Source organism: Salmo salar, chromosome 19 (genome assembly GCF_965601325.2).
Source record: "Salmo salar chromosome 19, fSalSal1, whole genome shotgun sequence".
Lineage (NCBI taxonomy): Eukaryota > Metazoa > Chordata > Actinopteri > Salmoniformes > Salmonidae > Salmo > Salmo salar.
The window spans coordinates 63,394,408-63,414,770 of record NC_138309.1 but is presented as its reverse complement, the minus strand read 5'-3'; the positions used below and the strand labels follow the sequence as shown (position 1 = coordinate 63,414,770).

At 43.5% G+C, this 20,363-nt stretch overlaps 1 protein-coding gene across 1 annotated transcript in view; it reads right to left on the bottom strand.

Annotated features, from left to right (window-relative positions):
- Positions 1-17,094, bottom strand: part of LOC106579157 (rho-related GTP-binding protein RhoN) — a 59,069-nt gene extending 41,975 nt beyond the window's left edge. Inside the window, exons 1-2 of the mRNA XM_014158763.3 lie at positions 16,756-17,094; positions 16,210-16,297 (exon numbers count right to left, since the gene is read on the bottom strand). Coding sequence (XP_014014238.1) covers positions 16,210-16,297; positions 16,756-16,857 — 190 coding nt within the window. The 5' untranslated portion in view covers positions 16,858-17,094. The remainder of the gene's footprint in view (positions 1-16,209; positions 16,298-16,755) is intronic.
- Between the last annotated feature and the right edge of the window lie 3,269 nt (positions 17,095-20,363).

The window sequence follows — 20,363 nt, the reverse complement described above, 5'->3', positions numbered from 1 at the left end:
CTTTTCTTCAGCCTGGCAGCGGCCATAGCATCAGATCTCCTTCTAGCCTCCTTGGAGATTCTCACAGCATCATAGAGAACCACTATTACGATGAAGCCATAGAAAAAGAGCCCCAAAATCAGGTTCACCTTCACAAGTGGCTCGGAGTAAGAAGGGTCGGTCAATATGTTGACTCTGGGTTTGATCTTCAGGGTGCTCTTCTGAGCTTTTGGAGCTGGAGCCTGAACATTTTCTTTGAAGACGTCATCGTCACCATGTAATGCTGTTTGCTTGTAAGCCAGTAGATAAGGAAGAAGTTTCTCCACAATCTTCTGGGGGACTTTAGCTTTACCTGGGAAAGTATCATCTTTCATCCTCTCAAGTTGTTCCAGCATCTGGTCCACTTGCACCATTTTGGTCAGTTTTGCAACATTGGGGATGTCCTGAACAGGGAGGTCCTTCACTGGCATCAAAGGCTTGTGCTCTGGAACAGAAATCAGGGGCTCCACAAGCTCCGAGGGGTCCTTGGCAATTTTGGAGGAATATCCTTTTGTCAACTGGCCCACATTACCTGGAGAAGAATCGTCTTTCACCCGTAAACTCTCAAGTTGTTCCAGCAATGTCTTAAAATTGGTCTCTTTTGTAGCGTCAGGGTTGTTCCGAACAGAGTGGTCCTTCACTGGCATCAAAGTCTTCTGGTCCGAAGACGAAGAAGCCAACACATTTGTAGCAGCAGGCGATAGCAGACAGAAAATAACAGCCAAAAATAACATCTTCATGTTGCACAGCCCACCTTTCTGGGCGAGCTGTGCCATTTTGATGAAAGAAATTGTCTTTCAAAAGTAGGCAGTACAAATTACAAGTCAAACTACTAACTGGTCAGCTGTGCTTTGTAAAAGTGATTTGGGTTTACTGTTCACTGTCAAAAGATGCATAAGATATGGACCCAACATGATGTAATAGAAGAGTCGATTATGACATCAAGAGTTCCAGAATGTTGACAGTGGACAATCAACAACTCTGTAACCTGCTCTTCATTTTACTCATTAATTCAGATAATTAATTCATCTCTTTGGAGACATTTGGCAATTTGTTTGACGTGCAGTCCCTGTCCCTTAACGGCTTTCTCCGACAACTTTGGCAAATGCCCCTCTGACCTACAGCTCCTCGTATACTACCAGATCATGATATCTATGCTGGTGCTTGCGATGACCCAGCTAATTATGAGCTTTCTGACCAAGGGAGTGAGACACTTTTGGGCCTTCCTCATGGCCCGCACCGCCCCCCTTGGAAACCAAATGTTTAAAAACAAGCTTTGATACTTTGGTCACGATGAAAGTATTTTTTAAACCTCCTCGCTCTAGCTGGATGCATCAATATCTAGTTCATACATGCATAATCTGAGAGAATTACTGTCTTACCTCAATTAGCCACAAGATCCCTAGTTTGAATGCGACCGTTTTATTGAAGCTGTACCACACCATTTTCCCGACATTTACCTCCACATTCACTTCCATGTGGGCCAGCTCCCTAGCAATTAGAATTCTAGCCAATGAGCTTCAGCTAGCAAGAGGCCTGCCCAGCTTTATCCAATGAGGTTGCAGGGCTAACAGCTCAGAGGACACAGCAGAGAGAGAGAGAGAGAGCGCGAGAGAGAGAAATTACTTGGTGCACATACAGTGCCTTCAGAAAGTATTCACACCCCTTGACTTTTGCCACATTTTGTTGTGTTACAACCTGAATTTACTGACCTATACACAATACCTCATAATGTCAAAAGTGGAGTTCTGTTTTTTTTTACATTTTTACAAATTAATTTAAAATGAAATGTCTTCAGTCAATAAGTATTCAACACCTTTGTTATGACAAGCCTAAATAGGTTCAGGAGTAAAGTTTGCTTAACAAGCCATATAATAAGTTCATTGGACTGTGTTTGAAATAATAATGTTTAACATGATTTTTGAATTACTACCTCATCGCTGTACCCCACACATACAATTATCTGTAAGGTCCCTCAGTCGAGCAGTGAATTTCAAGCACAAATTCAACCACAAAGACCAGGGAGGTTTTCCAATGCCTCGCAAAGAAGGGCACCTATTGTTAGATGGGTAAAAATAGAAAAAGCAGACATTGAATATCTCTTTGAGCATGGTGAAGTTATTAATGACACTTTAGATGGTGTACCAATACACCGTCACTACAAAATACAGGCGTCCTTCCTAACTCAGTTGCTGGACCGGATGCTGGAGTGAGTAGTCGTGCTGTAGTCGTGCTGTACTTCGCTCCGCGGGTAATATTACATTTCATTACATTACAACGGAACGATTTGATTTGATTAGCTAGCTAGCTAGCTAGCTACATAGTTGTCTTTGCTGTCTTTGTATCAAGGATAAAGGTGTAGCTTTGAGAAACTAACAAGGTTAGCTAGCCAGCTGTATTCGTTCGTTCGCACCGTTTTCCAAACGCCGTCAACACCACAGCCACTGCTAGCTAGCCAACTTTACCAACTAGCAGTACTGTAGAAACTAAATACATTACAACGGAACGATTTGATTAGTGTAATGTTAGCTAGCTACATAGTTGTCTTTGTATCAAAGATAAAGGTAAGATAAAGGTAAACGCAGCCATTGCTAGCTAGCCAACTCTAGCAGCTAGCAGTACTGTATCATTTTTAGTCAATAAGATTTTTGCAACGTAAGCTTAACTTTCTGAACTTTCGAGACGTGTAGTCCACTTGTGTAGCTAGCAGGACTGACTTTGTGTTAGCTAGTCAATGTTTAATCACTTCTGCGTTATGAAAGGAACTAGACACGGACACGTATGATCCATTGGTAGTTTGTTGTAACCAAGTATTGGTGCTAACATTGTGTATTGGTACTAACCGTGTGTTATTGGATGCTAGCATGCTAGTTAGCTACGGCGTCATAGGACACGGTGTACTGGGTGGGTTTCACGGAAGAATACTGTACCAAGTTATCTAGCTGAATAAACTAAGTTTGAGCCTATTCCTGGAAACATTGAACCACTGTAGTTTACATCAATTATATTTCTAAAGTGGAAGTTGGAAAAGTTATGAGTGTTTCAGTGAATGGTTAGTGAGGGAGGCCCTGCACTCTCGCTTCCCCAGCTGTTTAGTTAATTTTCATTCCAATCTCCTTTGCATTAGCGTAGCCTCTCCTGTAGCCTGTCAACTATGTGTCTGTCTATCCCTGTTCTCTCCTCTCTGCACAAGCCACACAAACGCTTCACACCGCGTGGCCGCTGCCACTCTAACGTGGTGGTCCCAGCGCGCACGACCCACGTGGAGTTTCAGGTCTCCGGCAGCCTCTGGAACTGCCGGTCTGCGGCCAACAAGGCAGAGTTCATCTCAGCCTATGCTACCCTCCAGTCCCTCGACTTCTTGGCGCTGACGGAAACATGGATTACCACAGAAAACACTGCTACTCCTACTGCTTTCTCCTCGTTTGACCACGTGTTCTCGCATACCCCGAGAGCATCTGGTCAGCGGGGTGGTGGCACTGGAATCCTCATCTCTCCCAAGTGGACATTCTCTCTTTCTCCCCTGACCCATCTGTCTATCTCCTCATTTGAATTCAATGCTGTCACTGTCACTAGCCCATTCAAGCTTAACATCCTTATCATTTATCGCCCTCCAGGTTCCCTTGGAGAGTTCATCAATGAGCTTGACAACTTGATAAGTTCCTTTCCTGAGGATGGCTCACCCCTCACAGTTCTGGGTGACTTTAACCTCCTTACGTCTACCTTTGACTCATTTCTCTCTGCCTCCTTCTTTCAACTCCTCTCCTCTTTTGACCTCACCCTCTCCTCTTCCATCCTATCATCTCTTCCCTCTGCTCAATCCTTCTCCAACCAATCTCCTGATTCTGCTTCCTCAACCCTCCTCTCCTCCCTTTCTGCATCCTATTACTCTCTATGTCCTCTATCCTCCCGGCCGGCTCGGTCCTCCCCTCCTGCTCCGTGGCTTGACAACTCATTGCGAGCTCACTGAACAGGGCTCCGGGCAGCCGAGCAGAAATGGAGGAAAACTAGCCTCCCTGCGGACCTGGCATCTTTTCACTCCCTCCTCTCTACATTTTCTTCCTCTGTTTCTGCTGCTAAAGCCACTTTCTAGCACTCTAAATTCCAAGCATCTGCCTCTAACCCTAGGAAGCACTTTGCCACCCTCTCCTCCCTCCTGAATTCCCCCCCCCCCTCCTCCCTCTCTGCAGATGACTTTGTCAACCATTTTGAAAAGAAGGTTGACGACATTCGATCCTCGTTTGTTAAGTCAAACGACACCGCTGGTCCTGCTCACGTTGCCCTACCCTATGCTTTGACCTCTTTCTCCCCTCTCTCTCCGTGGGAATCGAACCCACAACCCTGGCGTTGCAAACACCATGCTCTACCAACTGAGCTACAGGGAAGGCTATAGAAAAAGAGCCCCAAAATCAGGTTCACCTTCACAAGTGGCTCGGAGTAAGAAGGGTCGGTCAATATGTTGACTCTGGGTTTGATCTTCAGGGTGCTCTTCTGAGCTTTTGGAGCTGGAGCCTGAACATTTTCTTTGAAGACGTCATTGTCACCATGTAATGCTGTTTGCTTGTAAGCCAGTAGATAAGGAAGAAGTTTCTCCACAATCTTCTGGGGGACTTTAGCTTTACCTGGGAAAGTAACATCTTTCACCCTCTCAAGTTGTTCCAGCATCTGGTCCACTTGCACCATTTTGGTCAGTTTTGCAACATTGGGGATGTCCTGAACAGGGTGGTCCTTCACTGGCATCAAAGGCTTGTGCTCTGGAACAGAAATCAGGGGCTCCACAAGCTCCGAGGGGTCCTTGGCATTTTTTGAGGAATATCCTTTTGTCAACTGGCCCACATTACCTGGAGAAGAATCGTCTTTCACCCGTAAACTCTCAAGTTGTTCCAGCAATGTCTTAAAATTGGTCTCTTTAGTAGCGTCAGGGTTGTTCCGAACAGAGTGGTCCTTCACTGGCATCAAAGTCTTGTACTCCGAAGACGCCAACACATTTGCAGGAATAGGGGATATGAGACAGAAAATAACAGCCAAAAATAACATCTTCTGGGAGAGCTGTGCCATTTTGATGAAAGAAATGAAATCGTCTTTCAAAGGTAGGCAGTACAAATTACAAGTCAAACTACTAGTTAGCTAGCTAGCTATGCTTTGCAAAAGTGAATTTGGTTTACTGTTCACTGTCAAACATACACAAGATATGGACACAGCATGATGTAATAGAAGAATTGATTATGACGTCACCAGTTCTAGAATGTTGACAGTGGACAATCAACAATTCTGTAACCTGCTCTTCATTGTATTTATTCAGTAATAATTTATTAATTAATTTATTTCTATGGATACATTTTGCAAACTGTCCCTTAACTGGTTTTAATGCCACATGTTTTTTGGTGAGCATAGTTGTGAGCATCATAGATGCAATGGTGACCCATCATTCAGGGCAGGTGGTGCAGAGCCACACCTGTTTAGCAAAAAAATGTATTGAGTCAATAAAACTGCATACAAACTTGGTCTCTTTTTATGCTTTCTTGAGTGACACAGCTCCAAAATGCAGGTGTTTCAGCCTAGCTCAGTGCTTTCTGTGGTGGTGGGGTGGCCAGCGGAAAATACGGCGCGTAGGGGTTGGTAATGTTCTCTAGTTGCCCCATGATTGGCTCAGTGTTCTGTCACTCATGGGAACACTACGTCACCGCAAAATCTACGGGGAGAGCTCGAAAATCCGAGCCCCTTGGGTGCAGCCATAGAGTTACATTAGAAGTGCCCATCCAAGAAGGCTTAAAGTCATTGGCCACTGATAAAATGACGTCGAAATCACGTTATATCTACCGTAGCTTTGATTGGACTGATCATGTCAACATCATACTTTCAAACTCTTAGTCATCATCATGAACCAAGTTGACAATCTACTGCCAAATCCCTTTCAATCCTTGTCATATGAAGATAAATTATAAACAGATAAAACATTATTGGACATAAACATTACACAACAAGTTGGAAATTGCAAATTCAACAATGAGTGGTTTGGAAGGAATCGGTGGCTAACTGCAAGCATTGCAAAGCAATCACTAGCCTACTATTAAGTGGAATGGGTGTGTGGTCCAAGTCTGGGTTTAAGGGTCTCTTTTCCAAGCTTAAAAGGATAAACTTTCAACATTGGCCGTGCTGTCAATCCAGCATGACTGCTCCCGCACTCAAAACAACTGGAAACTCAGAACTGGGAAATCAGACTTCAGTGAGTTCAAAACAACTGGGAACTCTGATAAAAATGAGCTCTGACTGGGAAAATACGTTTTGAATGGTCATCCAACTCGAAATTGCAAGTTAGGTACTCGGAACTCTGAACTGAAGATCACTGACATCATGATTCAACCTTGTTTTTTTCAGAGTTGTCTTGAAAGCACCATAAATCCTGAGAATGCCAGACTTTGATGACAAAAAGTTGATAACAAAATTTGCCCATGAAGGACCGCCGCGCCACCTTCCTGTTCAAGTGAGCATAGCACAACAAGGTGAGTCCAAAAATGTTTTGTATGGTGCTGCATAAATTATGTAATATGCTAGGGAGATATGTATACTGTCGCTAAGAAAGTAATACTAAGTTTATGTTGTGTAGTAAGCTGTTAGTAGCTCATGTGCCTCACCCTAATAATTTGGTCCCTTTTCCCCTCATAATATAGCCTACTGTGATCTTGGTGTTGCACATGTAGCCTATTGCCTGTTTTAGAGAAATGTCATCATCAAATATTGTAAGAGCTTTCATTGTCTGCTTATATGCCCCCTTTATTTATCCTTGGTGTACAGGGAGAATACTGTAAGAACGGCCCATGTTCTGAATTCTGTACTGTACATTTCAAAAGTGATGAACAAATAGTTATATCAACTATGTCTGTCCTAGCTTGCTCATTAATGTCTTAATCAGAATTACGGATTGCCTCTTATCCGCTCGTCGTCCCCTTATGCCATAGTTTGTACATCTCAATTGTCAGTAGAAACCACATTTGTTTAAGCAAGTCAGCCATATCAGCTATGTTTTTTTTTTAATTAGGCTGAATGAGCTGTTTCTCTACCAGACAAGGCTCCGATGATAGCCAGGTGTATCAGTGGTAAGTTGTTCGGACTTTGCCGTTGGGACAGCTTTATGTAGGTCCTAACAGTTTGTGGGCACCGTTTGTCACCGTTATAGTGCAATTAATGTATTGGTTAGTGTTGTGTAGTGGTTTTGCTGGCATACACCTGAAACATTTTTTTTTTTTGCCCCACCAAGATTTACATGCTAAAATCACCACTGCATAAATATGAGCATCATCATCCAAATAACCATACCGGTTTACATTCAGATGAGCCAGGAGAAATCACAGATGCTTCCAATGCTTCACCAGGCCAGAAATCCTTCAGGAGATGGACATGGACAGTCGACCCCGCCTGAAGAACACTCATAAGGGAAACACTGGAGCTCCTGATGCTGTCGCTGCTGTGAACACCAATCAGGTCAAAGTGAAGATCACCAAAGGCCAGCAAAAAGAGAGCAGGCACCGCAAGTACAGGCACCACTGCGCTCTGATAGTCGGGTGTGGATTGATCTCAATGAGGACACATCGTTGAGCAACATGACATTATATATTTTTCTCTCTATTTTTGGGTAATCACAATTATGATTTTGCACTTGAGCAATACAAAAGTTTTCACCTGTCATTGCTGTTTCCGTCGTTCTATTGAATTGAACACTTTTTAAATATTCAGCTGATACAGTTTACAGCTGGTAAGACGTCATGTCCCAAGGCCCTACTCTGGGAAGTGTTGGTGAATATAAAGGTAAATGCTGAAAGGCGATCGGGATACGGTGGCGCTCTGCATAAGTGCTACTTTAGCGTAGTAGGTGCATCAATGCTATTTGCAACACTGAAAGAGAGCACACAGCGCTTGTGAAAGCACTGCTTGTAAAATAAAATGTGTTCTCAATGATTCACCTCGCTATGTAGAGCTTTAAATAAATACCCTCCACTACATCCCTAGTCCTACAGTCATACAGTGTAGAGGTAATTCACACTGAACACAGGAAAGAGGAACTTTGAAACAGGGACACTTCATTTCCAGTTGGACAACATCATGGAAGACATGGGGTTGCTCCTCACTCAATAATGGTTGGCTATTGTGAGGAAAGACCGGTGCGGTCATAGCAAATGTCTTGAATTATAAATGAGGGGTAGAATTGGCATAGGGGGTAGATGAATAGCCCTCTTTGGTGTGTGTGTGTGTGTGTGTGTGTGTGTGTGTGTGTGTGTGTGTGTGTGTGTGTGTGTGTGTGTGTGTGTGTGTGTGTGTGGCGTGCGCGCTAGGAATGGGTTACTGAACAGTCTGAGGTCTGTCAGTGAAAGCAAGTGAGTTTGGAGGAGATGGATGTGTTTCCCATGGGGATGAGGTGGAGAAGCATCTAGGCCATTGATTTTCAATGTTCCCTGTGCTTTTAATGGGCACCATGACCAGGACTAGATCAAGCCAACCAGACACACACCCACTCACACCGACTACATAGCGCTTTTGAGTTTCATTTGTTACTTTTTAACTCAAACTACTCTCGCTCACTTTTAGACTTGAGCATGAACCCAAGCTAGGTGTCCCTCTCTTTTGCCCTCTCTCTCTCTCTCTCTCTCTCTCTCTCTCTCTCTCTCTCTCTCTCTCTCTCTCTCTCTCTCTCTCTCGCTGTCTCTCATCTCATCTGGGCGAGCCAACATCTGATAGAGGTCATAAAATCTCCTCATTAATTAATGAGAGCCTGCTGTGCCAATACCAGAGTGGGACTCCATTTCAGTCTAAGAGAAATGCAACAGGGCGCGTGAAGAGGGGGAGATCTATACTGTGTGGTTGTGTAAGGATGGGTGTAAGGATGGGTGTAAGGATGGGTGTAAGGATGGGAGGGAGGGAGAGAATAAAATCAGGGCTCTAGATAAGTTTCACTGAGCTGAGAGCTGAGATCAAACCTGTGCCAAAGTCTTCCTGAGCAGGAAGTTGCCTGAGGGACAGACTTCAGGCGCACCTCCGAGTCCAGTTCCTTCTTGGTGTTACGCTGTTTTGTGTGTATGTGACACTGCAGGTTGAGCAGGTTTCTATGGACTCTTACCTTTCACACAGTTGACTTTGAAGCAGGCAAGTTGTTTGATGCATTAGGTTTGGCCTAGAGCAGACTTATACAGGCCTGAAGCTCCACAGCGCTGCTACTACTTTTCATATTTTTAATATTTCCCTCTACAGCGACGGATTCAGACCTGGGACAAGCCCGGTTAGTGGACTCTCTCAATAACGAATGGCATTAACCAATACATCAACTACAAGACCTTGACGGTCAGATTTGAATACCCTAGCCGAGACTGAGAACAGCTAAAAGCTAGAGCTAACACTTAGAAAAAAGAAATGTAAGCCTAGCATTGTGCTAGTGCATCCTGTACCTCTTCTGATACTTAACTTATTTACTTATTCTGGTATTGTATACTGTTATTTTGGGACATCTGATGAGAAACAAACTGATGATTTGAATTCTATGTGCTACTTTTGAAATATAACCAAACACTGGAGTGTAACAGAATTAGGATAAAATCCCTGAGCCTCCCTCCCAAAACAACAACACACACACACACACACACACACACACACTCTATCTCAATCCCATCCAAATCCCCCCCACTCATTCGTTAGTTCATCCGCCTGTGTTTTTTTTTTTATGTGTTGCTCTTTTGTCACACTGCATAAACAGATTATGTTGAGCCTTATATGGCTGATGTGGCGTGATAGAGAGAGTGTGGATCAGCTATCTCTGCTATCTACACCGCTGCGAGGATAGAGGATCAAGAGGGGAGAGGGGTTAGCGGAGATGCAAGGCTAATCAAGCGCAATGATCATAAGGGGCATTAGCGCAACAGAGTGGGAGTCCTGACCTTGTTTTGACTGAGCGAGAGGAGAGAGGGGAATATTTTATTTTTTTAAAGAGAGAGAAAGAGAGCGAGAGACCAATCAGGAGGTGGGAAAAAAGAGTATGACGAAGGGAGAGAGTGCATGAGTGTAATCAAAAGAGGAGTAACAGCCAAAGGGAGAGAGGGAGAAGGTGATGAAAAAGAGGGTGGGTGGGTGGGAGGGAGGGAGAGAGGGAGAGACAGGGGGCAAGTGTTTGGTCACTGAGCGAGCGTGGGGATAAGTGTATGGTTAATTACTGCCACTCTGTTTCTGTCAGCAAGCAGGCGACTAGCTCGGGCTCCAGTGGAATGGCTGGCCACTCTAGCCTCCCCTCCGTGTGTCTGTCTCCTTCAAGTCCCACCCCTTAGTCTCTCTGCTTGACTTCTCCTCTCCTCCACTCCTCTCATCTGTCTTCACTTAGTCTCCCTCCTCCTCTCCACTGCGTCTCCCCTCTACTTCTCTGTTCCTCCTCCACTCTAAATTCTCCTCCACTTGTCCTCTCCTCAATTTCTCCTCCTCTCCTCGGTCTTCACGCCACCACTCCTCATCTGCCATCAGTTTCTCCCCCTCCTCTTCTTTTTCTACACTCCTCCTCTTCCTCCTCTACTCTATTCCCTCACTGCACTAGTCCCCGCCCTATCAGCCACACCCAGCAGCTGCCTCTCCGGCTAATGAGCTGTGAGAGGGAGTGAGGGCGGGGGGGGGGGGTGAAAGAGACAATGAGAGAGAGCAAGAGCAGGACAGGGTGAGCTATCCTCCTGTAATTAATTCATTCTCCTCGACCTTAGTCATTGTTAAAACTCACTGGTTTGGTTCATCTACTCGCCTGCTGCCATGCAAAGCTAACACATTACGTGCCAGGCTAGCACATCTATCCATTTACATACATATTTACATGGCTGGCTGTCTCTCTCTCTCTCACACACACACACACACACACACACACACACACACACACACACACACACACACACACACACACACACACACACACACACACACACAAAACAAATAATCTATTCCATAACAAATTCAGTCATGAGTGAATGGATAGAAATAAAGACTCCTAAGTATTGCAGGTAGAATGTCCATACCTCACAGGGTCACACACACACAAACATTATTTCACCAATCCTGTTTAGCTTTCAAATCCTATTGTTATGATACCTGACAATACACACACAAAGAGGCAAAGCACTTCCGGGCAGAACATAGCAGAAACAATGCTCCACACACACGCATGCACACAAACACTGCCCCGTCTACATGCGCCAAGTCACTAACCCTCATTTAGCCAGTTAGCAACAAAAGGTTCGGTGCCAGGGGACTTACGCTATTGTAGTGTGAGTGGGAGCAAATACACCTGTCCAATGAGATATACCCAGATTAGAACCTGCCTCTTCCAAACAATCTATTTATACAACTAATAGGAGGCTAGGTAGGGTCAGACGTCGGTCATATAGTACCTTCCTTCTGTATAGCTGGGAGAAATCCACTTAGCCACATCTACTTTCACCAAGTCTGCCTCTCATCTGTTTCCCATTGATTTGTTTCGTATAGGCGGCTCCCTAGGAAAGAAGAAATGTCTGGAGTTGCCGGGGCCACCTTCTGAAGTTGTGATTCAAACCAATTGAGGCAATTTTCTTTTAGGCTTGGGGCAAGTATAGCTTCAGTATAGGATCGCTGGTAGGAGAAAACACTGAGACAGTCGTCTGAGAAGACTAGAATTCCTTATTGACGCCATCCATCAACGCAAGTTGTTATCCACAACAGTGTTCCAAAAGCCAGGCGATTAGCTCCTGGGTGGTTGAAATGGGTGTTGTTGAAATGCAGTTAGACATTTCAGCAACACCCATTTCAGTGAGCTCTCGAACCGCATCTTAACAACACCCATTACCACCAAGCAGTATCTAAACAAGCACACAGGTTTTGTGGTCTTAAGGCTTTAGCTGGTCTGTCTGTCTGTCTGTCTGTCTGTCTGTCTGTCTGTCTGTCTGTCTGTCTGTCTGTCTGTCTGTCTGTCTGTCTGTCTGTCTGTCTGTCTGTCTGTCTGTCTGTCTGTCTGTCTGTCTGTCTGTCTGTCTGTCTGTCTGTCTGTGTGTCTGTCTGTCTGTCTGTCTTCATTGTCAACGTCTTGTCGTCACTCTGATGAGTGTGAAAACATGTTCAGAGGCATTGTTGTTACATACAGTGAGGGAAAAAAGTATTTGATCCCCTGCTGATTTTGTACGTTTTCCCACTGACAAAGAAATGATCAGTCTATAATTTTAATGGTAGGTTTATTTGAACAGTGAGAGACAGAATAACAACAAAAAATCCAGAAAAACGCATTTCAAAAATGTTATAAATTGATTTGCATTTTAATGAGGGAAATGAGTATTTGACCCCCTCTCAATCAGAAAGATTTCTGGCTCCCAGGTGTCTTTTATATAGGTAACGAGCTGAGATTAGGAGCACACTCTTAAAGGGAGTGCTCCTAATCTCAGCTTGTTACCTGTATAAAAGACAGCTGTCCACTGAAGCAATCAATCAATCAGATTCTAAACTCTCCACCATGGCCAAGACCAAAGAGCTCTCCAAGGATGTCAGGGACAAGATTGTAGACCTACACAAGGCTGGAATGGGCTACAAGACCATTGCCAAGTAGCTTGGTGAGAAGGTGACAACAGTTGGTGCGATTATTCGCAAATGGAAGAAACACAAAAGAACTTTCAATCTCCCTCGGCCTGGGGCTCCATGCAAGATCTCACCTCGTTGAGTTGCAATGATCATGAGAACGGTGAGGAATCAGCCCAGAACTACACGGGAGGATCTTGTCAATGATCTCAAGGCAGCTGGGACCATAGTCACCAAGAAAACAATTGGTAACACACTACGCCGTGAAGGACTGAAATCCTGCAGTGCCCACAAGGTCCCCCTGCTCAAGAAAGCACATATACATGCACGTCTGAAGTTTGCCAATGAACCTCTGAATGATTCAGAGGACAACTGGGTGAAAGTGTTGTGGTCAGATGAGACCAAAATGGAGCTCTTTGGCATCAACTCAACTCGCCGTGTTTGGAGGAGGAATGCTGCCTATGACCCTAAGAACACCATCCCCACCGTCAAACACTAGCCAGTCTCCAGACCTTAATCCCATAGAAAATCTGTGGAGGGAGCTGAAGGTTCGAGTTGCCAAACATCAGGCTCGCAACCTTAATGACTTGGAGAAGATCTGCAAAGAGTGGGACAAATTCCCTCCTGAGATGTGTGCAAACCTGGTGGCCAACTACAAGAAACATCTGACCTCTGTGATTGCCAACAAGGGTTTTTCCACCAAGTACTAAGTCATGTTTTGCAGAGGGGTCAAATACTTATTTCCCTCATTAAAATGCAACTCATTTTATAACATTTTTGACATGCGTTTTTCTGGATTTTTTTGTTATTCTGTCTCTCACTGTTCAAATAAACGTAACATTCAAATTATAGACTGATCATTTCCTTGTCAGTGGGCAAACGTACAAAATCAGCAGGGGATCAAATACTTTTTTCCCTCACTGTAAGAGGAAGAATGTGGGACAGTCACAGGGCCTAGTGTCACGTTCACTATTTCCTAGTTGTGATGTTGGAAATACGACTTTGCTTCATTCATGTGCTTTTTGGTTAGAACAATTCTTCAACCAATAAGATTTTAGCTAGCTTGATAAGCTTGCTAACATTGATCTGACTTGGATGGTCATCCAAGCTAACTAATCTATGGAGAGAGAATGTTTTTGTTACCTGTCTTTTAATAAGAAATTCATTTTAATTAAATCAGATAAGTGTATAACTGCTGCCAAATAATGCCATTAACACATATTGCTAAAAATGGGACAGTAGGGTGACTGCTCTAGCTGGTCTCAAACCCAGGTCACAAGCACCAATGACAAACAACCTAACCACTGTCCCAATAAGGGATATCTCTAGGGTATGTGCTTATTGGGCCAGTATAGCTAGGCCCTGTCCAGAAGAAACCCTAACCCGTCCTCCCTAGGCACTTGTGTAGCTCTGAAACAACTTGATAAGTGTAAGCAATAGGGTGAATACACTTTGAAGTAAATCTCAGCTCTGTTAAAAGTACATTCAAGAAAATGAACTGAACAAAAATATAAATGAAACACGTAAAGTGTTGGTCCCATGTTTCATCAGCTGGAGAAAAAGAAATCCCAGAAATGTTCCATACGCACAAAAAGCATTTTTCTCTCAAATTTTGTGCACTAATTTGTTTACATCCCTGTTAGTGAGCTTTTCTCCTTTGCCAAGATTATCCATCCACCTGACAGGTGTGACACATCAAGAAGCTGATTAAACAGCACAATCATTACACAGGTGCACCTTGTGCTGTGGACAATAAAAGGCCACTTTAAAATGTGCAGTTTTGTCACACAACACAATGCCACAGATGTCTCAAGTTTTGAGGGGGTGTGCAATTGGCATGCTGACTGCAAGAATGTCCATCAGAGCTGTTGCCTGATAATTCGATGTTAATTTCTCTACCATAAGCTGCCTCCAACGTCATTTTAGAGAATGTGGCAGTACTTCCAACCGGCCTCACATAGACCACGTGTAACCACACCAGCCCAGGACCTCCACATCCGACTTCTTCACATGCAGGATCGTCTGAGGAGGGGTGGGTGTGCTGATGAGTATTTCTGTCTGTAATCAAGCCCTTTTGTCTGGGAAAACTAATTCTGATTCGCTGGGCCTGGCTCCCCAGTGGGTGGGCCTGGCTGCCAAGTGGGTGGGCGTATGCCTAACCATGGCTGCACCCCTGCCCATTCATGTGAAATCCATAGATTAGGGCCTAATGAATTTCTTTCAATTGACTGATTTCCTTATATGAACTATAACTCAGTAAAATCTTTGAAATTGCTGCATGTTGCGTTTATATTTTTGTTCAGTATATTTTATTGATCATAGTGATTCAGGATTATCATTAAAACAGGTTAAGATGCCCCACCAACATTAGACAACTATACAGAAAGCCATTAAATTGGTGAAATAAATCAACAAAATCAATGATGAGAGAATAGTCAGATTAATAACTGATACCTTACACAGATAACGTGACGTAGCCGGAAGATCAGAATATCGTTAACCAAGAGGTTGTGAGTCCAAATCCCAGGTGAGGTCATGTTGTATAATAATTACTGATTCATTGAACAAGCACAATGTAATCATGTATGTCAAAGTGTGTCAAATATGTCAATTGAAAACACTGTGTCTTAAAAGCACAGTGTTAAGAGCTGTGAATGGAGGGCCTTGATTGGCTTGGCATCAGTAACGTGATGTGTGTTTTTGGGGGGGACACAAATGTTTTGGCCACATTCCCATGAAACATGACTAGAACATTAATGTGTCCAGTTTTCTGTAGGTTAGGAGAATATTCCATCAATGTCCCGCCAAACATACACAGAGCATGGTTGCCATGTTCTCAGAATTTAAGATATTCATGTTCTAGTCATGTTTTCTCCTAACCTACAGAAAACTGCACACATTGATGTTCTTGCAACGTCCGCATGAAACGTGTCTGGAACATTCATATTTTTCAGTTCTGAGAACATGGTAAACCGTTCTGGGTAAATTCTATTTTACATTAAGGGAATGGTCTCTTGGAAAAATTCCTTGCCCATCACTGGAACATTCCTATGAAAACGTTAGTTAATGACCTAACGAGACTCTTAAGCGAACTTTCTCTAAAGTTGTGGGAACGTTTGTTGTTAGCTGGGATTCAAGTGAAACTTCCCACTGGGAACTAGGCGCTTCTGATAACTCTGATTGGACATGAAAGCGGCAATCCCTCAAAAAGACAAATTGGTGAAATAAAATACCAGGTCAACTGTGCAGGAGGCCTAAAGGCTTGACATTCAATATGTACTCAACTGTCAAAAGCAGGAATTAACAAGAAATGTCCAAGAAAGGTAGCCTCCCTTGAAAATATGTAATTTCTGTGAGTAGTTTTGTGGGCAAAAATACACACATTTCTGTGCGTAATTTGTTGGGAAAATCCAGCATTATAATCCGAATAAATATAATTCATTTGAACAAGTCTGGATTTTTCTGCATGCTCAAAACTGTCGCATCATTGCCAACTTCTGCACCTTGAGCGGAGCCTAGCAGACTAAAAGAGACCTGGCTCACTGTCCACATTACTTGTGCGAGTTGTGACATCTTCGAGTCCAAGTGTCAACATGTATTTATTAAATTAGTCCCGCTTGAAGCCACAGTCCTTACCTGATGTGTCCCACATGTTCAGCTCAATCCTCTGTTTCTCGATCTCGAAACTTGCCGTGTAGTTCTCGAAGACAGTCGGGACATAATTCTGAAAATAAACATTTCAAATGGAAAAATGAAAACCTAAATCTTCCCAATGATTCAAAATGATACCATGTTCCATTCCCACTGATCTCGGCGGATAAAGTCTGGTGTAGGCCTATTCCTCTATCACATATCACATGTAGGCTATGTGCATATGGCAGGCACCATATTAATTCTGAGCCAATTCTAAGACACACATGGCCAGCTAGAATGTATAGGGATAAGGCAAAATTTGTGTCATTAAATGAAAAATATGTGCCATAGATTTAGGCTATAGATCATATGCTATAGACAGGATCTAAAGCCTAAAAACGTTTGAATCATTAAATGTTTTAAAACAGTTTATGGAGAAGCCTGATGCGCGCATGGTGCGAACGCTAAACTAATATTTTTTTGATTATTAAAATAATGACTTATTTATTACAATCGTACAAACTTCGTAATACAGTCGCCATAACGTACCTCTGGGTACGAGTCTTTGGCGAATACATGAAGTAATGCCGTTTTGCCACATTGCGTATCGCCGACCACCACGATCTTACAGCGGCTGCCCTTGCTCTCCATAGTGCCGTCTATTTGGTTATGATGCGTCGCCTTCTTTTCATTTAGCTACACTCCAGAATAGTCCCAAAGTCAAAGTGTAGAAAGTAGATACCGGTGAGATTTTCCTCCCTGTTTTCAGTTTTAGTCCTCGTTGTGTGTGCCTTCCCGAAGCTTTGACTGTCAGACTTAGAAGTGTAATAACTCTTTAGCGCGCCTGCATAGCCTACTCCACAATGTGTCTGCTTGCCACCGCTGGATGCTGACAGAGCGTGAGTTTGTGTTTTCACTTTCCTCTTTAGACCCGCCCATCTGCCACTAACAACCAATGAGAAGGACTGAGGAGATAACGTTTATTTGCATGCCAACTGTTCGGGATAATGTCATAATCATCCATCAACAACACCTTTTGATCAAATCTGCAGAATAGTTTTTTCCCCCTCTTTGTGAAATAAATCTCCTTTACAAGAACACATACCCCTATGCGCGCTCTCTCTCTCTCTCTCTCTCTCTCGGACACAAACACACGCCTATCTCTCTCACCCCGCTCTCGTATACTGTAATCCCCTGGTGATTTCCCTTTTTAAGAGTTGACTGAGCCTTGCCATGCTTGGCAGTAGTGGTTGGTGCTAGCTGGTTAACGCAAATGCCATGCCGTGAAAAAGGACTGACATAGTGAATCCAGTAGAGGTTTAGTATTCTGTGATTCTAAAATTAACATCAGCACAATTATCTTCATCAGTGCTCCCTTCATGACACCTCTGGTCTACAGGGCAATCTCTCCAAACATCTGCAGAGATTTAGTTCTGTGGTTCCGGGATCAGACGCAACATGTCTGCACTGGTCTTGCATTGATACAATGACCAGGTTTCTATCGCCATCTGCTGGGGAGAAAGGGCACAAAAGAATATTGAGCGTCCAACTCCAAATCACACTTTGTATTATATTATATATGCCATTTAGCAGACGGTTACATCCAAAGCGATTTACAGTAGTGCGTGCATACATTTTCACATGGGCCTGTTTCACAATGCAGTGTTGTGTTGTATTACAGAACAGGACTGTCAGACGTGGGTCCCACATTGTAGCTAGGGCTTACACCGTGGAAGCCAGGGCATACATGAGTTAAATATGTTTTGAGAAAAGGGATAAGAATACTTTCCATCTCGTGTAGACAGACATTATAATATCACACTCGAGGAGAGGCTATAGGCTGCATGGAGCTATTTTCTTCCAAAGGCCATTCTTTCCATTGACTTGTTGGTGCGCATCCTGCACAAAGAGGATGCCATGACATCCATTCAGCTGCAGGTGGCAGCACAAGACAATGCACAAAGCAATGTGCACAATATTAGCGACGTGTATTCATCACTCCAGAGAACTCTTTCCAGAGTCCAACGGCGGCAAACTTTACGTCACTCCATCCAACGCTTAGCATTGCGTGGTGATTTTAGCCTTGTGTGCGGCCGCTCGGCCACCGCTCGGCCATTTCATGAAGCTCCAGAGGAACAGTTCTTGTGCTGATGTTGGAACTCAGTAGTGAGTGTTGCAACGGAGGACAGACGATTTTCAAGTGCGATGCCCTTCAGCACTCAGCGGTCGCGTTCTGTGAGCTTGTGTGGCCTACCACTTCACGGCTGAGCCTTTGTCGCTCTTAGACATTTCCACTTCACAATAACAGCATTACAGTTGACCGGGGCAGCTCTAACAGGGACGAAATGTGCCGAACTGACTTGTTAGTAAGGTGGCATCCTATGACAGTGCCACATTGAAAGTCACTGAGCTCTTCAGTAAGGCCATTCTACTGCCAATGTTTGTCTATGGAGATTGCATGCCTGTGTGCTCGATTTTATACACCGGTCAGCAAAGGGTGTGGGTGAGAAGGCACGACTTTGAAGGGTGGTTCCCTTATATCATATGTTGTCGTTCTCCCCCCCACACGCCTGTAAAAACAAAGGTATTATGGACACATAATATTACGCATATCATGGTCACCTATGGGAGGGTCTAATTTCATAAGTAGTCTACATTAGTGTTGTATAGTTTTCATAGCTTAAGAAATTGGACTCTTCTACGAAGTCGTTGGTGTGTACATGTGCATTGCGTGCACGCAGGAGTGAAGCATATAGCGAAAGCTCACTCAACAGCTAGCTTGATATGTCGCTGATGGAGCTACCGAATTTGATATTTTTCGATAGTTCAAACGGTTTGTAAGTTTTGAAGGAGCGGGGTCAAGTGTATTTGCGGGCAGAGGATGACTGGTTCGAGCCCCCATGGGGACATGGACAGTGGAGGAGCTATACTGTTAGCAGCACACTGACGTCAGTTTCACGTGCGTGTGTTGCGCCTTGCCCACTATTTCTGACCTATATCAACTGGGTCGTTCCACGAGTACATTGTGCGTCCGTTTGACATTTTAAGTAGAAATGGTGCACCTATAATGAAATTGAAATTGATGTTATATTAAATGAAGTGCCCTTCAATAGAAAATTCAAAAAATCCATTTTTTGCTCTAGTGCCAAAAATCTGAATATTGACATGTCTCGTCATGTTTTTCCGATTTCTAAGAATATTTTTTACCCACAGGCCATGGACAAGGAGCTACAGCAGCACGCGGTAATTAACCTCTCTAAAAAGAGGTCACTGACGCACAAGTCTCAGTCTTATCTAAGGGCCTATCTTTTCTACGTGTACAGACAAACCCTTTGATACGAAAGTAGATCTGTTGAAATTCTTTCCCAAAATGAAACTTAAACATGTGTTTTCCCAAAATACTGTTTCTGGCCTAGAAACCCAACAATGAACTGTTACTCATTTTAAGTCCAAAAGCAAGCGTAATAAAGATAAAACATTAAGCTACACTCCCATTGACATCTGCTAACAATGTATATGTGACCAATAAAATTTGATTTGATACCCACAAGAGCAGTGTGTCGATTTCTTATTTTCTCTCTCATGTTATTCAATTGTTACTATGCACCTGCCACAAAGACAGCTCAAATGTGCGAGCGCCTTCTGAATTTTGACCCACTTCATCCAAAAATGTCTCCAAGTTGTCACCATCATTGCAAACCCCTAGTTATGTTCTTGCTTTGACAAAGTCATTTCTGAAGATAGTTTATTTTGTGTGATTCATTTATGTCTGTCCCTCATTTTAAGGTCAACCCTGTTATGTGAACTGAACTTTCGTTTTAATATGGTGAAAATATTCCTTTAAAAAACATATTTTCTAAAGAAACATTGAACATATAATAGTCATACCATAGTGTAAAAGCAGGTGAGGTGGTTCAACTTTTTCTGGCAATTTTCTGTTTGTTTTTTTACGGTGGCTTGTTTGCCCCTCAATCAGACCCTGCAAACAAAAGGAGTAGGAAGTGAAAATGGCAGCCCTGTCCTGCAAGTGCCAGGCTCTCGATTAACTCAGGCATTTCCTGCCATGCCCCCTTGGCCACATCTTTATCACCTAGTGACTTCCTGTTTCACAGACTGGGACAACACAAAAACTTTCATGACTGCCTTTTGCAGTTTTA